The 5,021-nt window shown below is 36.8% G+C and overlaps 1 protein-coding gene across 1 annotated transcript; it reads right to left on the bottom strand.

Moving 5' to 3' along the window:
• Positions 1-2,931: 2,931 nt before the first annotated feature.
• On the bottom strand, positions 2,932-3,408 carry LOC103328709 (uncharacterized). The gene has a single exon (XM_008231119.3). It carries the CDS (start codon positions 3,406-3,408, stop codon positions 2,932-2,934), a length of 477 nt encoding a protein of 158 aa, XP_008229341.2.
• Between the last annotated feature and the right edge of the window lie 1,613 nt (positions 3,409-5,021).

The raw sequence follows: 5,021 nt of genomic DNA, 5'->3' as shown, positions 1-5,021 counted from the left end.
TCATCTGAATTCGAGAAAAATGTTTTCTCCAAACACTCGTGCCAAGGGTTTTTCCTCTTCATGATCTCCTACTTATCTCACCAGAGATGGCGTTGATAATCACGCCATGGAGGTTCGAAGCAAGCTACATTCATTTGCGCAAAAGAATTTGGACGAGAACGTCCTTCATCTTTCGAGAACACCCTTGTTATGGGCCCTCATTGGTTTGGTTCTATACCGAAGGAGATGGCCATTTTGTTTAGGGATGATGCTGAGGCCCCTCTGTGTTATCAAAGTTCTACTTCCCTGGCCTCTCACACCTAGGTCAGCGATATGTTACTCAACTGTCTAGACTGCATAATTAGGATATGAGAACTTTTAAGTAGCAGGTACAAGAAGATTTGTTTGTGATAGCTTCTAAATCCAAAATATATATGGCAAGGCAGAAGACAACATCCATAACTGAAGGGGACTTATGAAAAACAGTATGAGTTATTATGGGCAGTTAAACAAGGGTTTTTGCAGGGTTGTAGGCCAGTGATAGGATTTGATGCTTGTCATATCAAAGGTCATCACTTTGGACAATTGTTATCTGCTGTTAGTGTGGATCCTAACAATGGCATGTATCCTATTGTGTATGCAGTGGTTGAGGTGGAGAATTATGAAACATGGTCATGGTTTTGTCAATTGTTAGCAGAAGACCTTGGAATCGAAAACAACACAGGATGTCTTTATCATAGACAAGCAAAAATGTTTGATTGATGTAGTATATGATAATTTTCCAAATGTTGAGTACAGACACTGCCTCAAACACTTAGAAGCAAATTTTTTGTTTCATGGTCACAGAGGATTGGTGTTGAAATTGTAAATGGAGAAAATTTCAAGGAGCACAACCATCCCATGATGGGATGCTGAGATGAAAAATATGAGACAATTGAGCCAAGCTGCATATGATTGGGTGGCGGCCTTAGATCCATCACAATGGTGTATAGCTCACTTTAAAACTCATTCCAAATGTGACATCCTTTTGAATAATATGTGTGAGGCTATTAATGGTGCCCTTGAAGAAGTTAGAGACAAACCTATTTTAACCATGCTAGAGAGGATTAGATACTATATAATGTTGTTGAGGGCAACTAGAAGAGCATCTCGTGAGAGATGAAAACATGACATTGGTCCAAGGATTTTTGGCATTTTGGAGAAAACGAAGAAAAAATCAGCTTGGTGCATTCCAAAGCTTACTGGGGAGAGTTTATATGAGGTCAAAAACCATATTAGATATGCCATGCTAGATGATTTATTCTCTTATATTAGATATGTCATGCTAGATGATTTATTCTCTCATAGTTTGGTTGGAGATTTCAAGAAATCTCTACACCACCCCTTCCCAAAATATTCCCTTCATGAATAGCTTTGTTAAGCCGGTGAGTCACAGCTCGGAGCTCATACGAGTCATATAACGTGCTACTGTTGTGCCTGGGGCTCAGCCTCCAAAGAGGAAATATATATGTTTTTATATTTAAAGAGTATAGCCGTCCCTTTTAAATATATTCAAATATTTAAATAGCATAGCTGCGTGCTCATACTGTTTAAATGTATTTTAATATTTAAAGTGTATAGCCGTTCAGCTATACTTTTTAAATATATTCGAAAATGCCCAAGAGAAAAAAATCAACTGGACCATGTATTTTCTGAAGAAATCTTACTAGCTACTGCCACTGTTGTTGATTAACTTTGAATGTTACTGTAATGTTAGATAAATTTGGGAACACTCCTTTGCTTGAAGATCAAGTAGCTTCTTTACTTGTTAAGGGGCGTCGCTTACTATTGATGATGCTGGTGATTTTCTCTGTATTACGGTATCAAGGAGGAATTTGGACCTCCTGAAAAGGCTTTTAGCTAATGACATTAACCCAAATACGAAAAATTATGATCAGCGATCACCACTTCTGGTTAGACTAATAGCAGAATTCCTTCTAGAAGCAGGAGCAAGTGTTCTATCAAAGGACAGGTACAATCTGAGTGTTCATCTTGCTTGTCAGATATCTATTCTTTAAATTTCTTTAAGCTCCTAAATCCAATAGGATCCAATGAAGTTATAGGGGCAATGGACTCGAGAAGATGAACAGTATTTTGATAATTCTGGTTAGACTAAAGCAAAGGATTGCCTATTTAAAATATAAATAATTCCAACATGCATGTTTAACCTTTCTAATTAGTGTACTTCTTGATTGCAGATGGGGAAAGCACTCCACTCGATGAAGCCCGTATTAGTGGAAATAAGAAACTAATCAAACTGCTTGAAGTTGCTATTGCTTCGTAGTTGTTACAGTTCTCTGATCAATATCATCAAGAAACTACCTAAGCATGTCTCTGATCAATGTGTATTATCGATAATATGTTTATTGATTAAATGATAAATGTTTATAGGAGATGGAACAAAAGTTCTGAGATGTTGATATATGTGTTGAGAATTTTGTTAGAATCTTTAATTCCCCTTTCGATTTTCTAATGTGCATACCTTGGAATGCATGGATTGAACTATTATTGTTTACCTGTCTTGACAAATCTATCGTGTCAATTATTCTCACTGGTCTTGTAATAATCACACGGACCCGAGAAATTCTTGGATCATGGATGTAATGCATGAATGCATCAAGTAATCTAGATTGGAATAGTAAAACGAAAGAAGCACAACTTTTATTCCCACAGATAGCCTTAACTAGGTTACATAAATTAATGCATGAGCAGCAGCTGCATGCAATATTATTGAAACCCAAATCACAACATAAGGAAAACTTAAGAAAATGCCACTTTCGCAGGGAACGCGATTGCATTTAGCGTATGCAATAAGCCTTTTAAACCTATAGGTGACCCAGATAGGACGAGTGAAGTCTCGTGAGGGTTTCCAGCGACGCTACCCACAAACATCAAATTAACTGAACAGGATGATCATCCTGGAAGTTTTTCGACAATGAAGGCAGGGGTATTGGTGGGTTTTGCATTTTCGGCAGCGAGGGCATCATCGAAGTCGGTTCCAGATTTTGGCTCTGCAAGGTTTCCCAATTGCACGTGGACGAACTGGTATACGCCGTCGACGTATGGTGCCGGTTTTTGCAAAACCACAGGCTTGAAGAGTGTACATGACCACAGGTTTTTATTTGGCTGTTTCTCGTCAGCGTCGGCTACAATCCACGTACTGTCTTGGCCTGCCGTTCTCAAGTATTTGTCATTGTACGTGCTTTTTATATGCACCAGACTGGGTTGGTTTACGTCCTTCTCCACTTTGAACCTTGCGTATTTGCTGTGACTTTCCTCTCCGGAGGCTTCGAGCCTATTTGGCAGCTCTGCGGTGGATTGGTCTTTGAAGACCACGTATTTCTGGTTCCTGACCGATTTAAGAGCAAAAAACTTTGGTAAGTCTGCCATTTCTGATGATCTCTCTTTCTCTCTCTCTCGTTGCTTATTGCTTTTCCTAGCTCCAATCTGCTGTGCTATTTATAATCACGCAAACCCAAACCATGCATGCAGCTTTCACTTATTTTTCTTGCTGTACTGGCCCGCCATAACAGAGAAAATTAAATCCACAAAAATCGTGCTGTTAAACGTACAATTAACTTAATACACCATACTACCAAATGATTTATTGAATTACTAATTTACTCTAATATAAAATGACAAAAAAAGATATATAGAATTGTGAAACAAAAGTAATTTTAATAAGTACACCCTACTCAATATAGTGAACCCTAATCAAATTAGAATTTTAGAGTTTGATTCCAAACAGATTTGAGACAAAAACTCGGGTGTAATTTTTTTTTTTTCCTCTCACTTCCATAATTCCTGACATCAATGAAGAAGAAGCTTTGAGAGGGGAAAAGATTGAAGCTGCCGAACAGAATCCCTTGCCAAAAAGCCATGGTTATTCATTAAACAGCTTGAAAGCAACTTAAATATTATTTCATTTTGAACAGAATCCCTTCTGCACCATCAGATCAGTTCTCCCCGAGTTTTGTTCGTCTGCCTGTTAATAAGATATTTACATGCATACTTCACCTGATACATATCTAATTCACTGGCATGTGACTGTTTATATTTCCCATTACATTTGCAGCACACAGAAGAACCCTCAAGACAGATCATCATCTTTAGACCTTCTGGTTAGTACTCATGAATTTGGTTCAATGAGTGGGTGAATCCCTGACGGTTTAGATTTGATGAAGGGAAAAGGAGTTGACAGGAACATATTTGATGAAGATGACCAATTCATGTAAAATAGGGTGTACTTAGTATTATGGTGTATCAGGGGTATTTTTGGTAGTTAAGTAGGGTGTACTTAGTTAATTTTACATTTTGATTTAAATATTAGGGTGTACTTATATCATAGAGTGTACTTTCAATTAATTTTAGGATTCGTTTAACAACACCCCACCAAAAAAAAACAAAAAAGCGAAAGCATGCTTCACATCTTCAGATAAAACAAAGATAAGCTTAGTATTTTCTTCTTTGTTGTAATGTGAACTTGATTATGTAATTTCTACTACTTGTACATGGGCCATAGCCATTTATCAATTATAATTATGTCATTATTTAGGATTGAGCAACAAAGTTGTTGAGATGTTTACATACTTTAGTTATAGACGTATGATAGGTTTAGGAGAGTGGTACGTAGTGTCAATTGTTCCTTTCACACAAACGCATCTTCATTATTTTACTGAGAAACCATTTCTCTTAAGCAAAAACTATCGGTTTTACGTAGTTTTGACAGTTGCTGACGATTGTTTTTAATTTCGACCCTCTACAAACAAATAAATCAAAGAAAAAAGAAGAAGAGAATATTAATTCATATATTTCAATTTCTTGTGTGAAGATTTTAAATTCATTTCAACATAATATCAATAAGATTAAGTTCGATTTCCTTGAGCATCATCACTGATCTGATTTTCAGATAAGTCTTTGAATTACCGAATGTGATGGATTGATTGGAACGTATCCTTAATACAAGAATAAAGCTTGAAAGATAGCTTCATCCACAGCTTGAA

This window comes from Prunus mume, linkage group LG4, assembly GCF_029339155.1.
Source record: "Prunus mume cultivar Tortuosa linkage group LG4, ASM2933915v1, whole genome shotgun sequence".
NCBI classification, from domain to species: Eukaryota; Viridiplantae; Streptophyta; class Magnoliopsida; order Rosales; family Rosaceae; genus Prunus; species Prunus mume.
The sequence above is the reverse complement of the archived record's forward strand: the minus strand, read 5'-3'. Positions and strand labels throughout refer to the sequence as shown.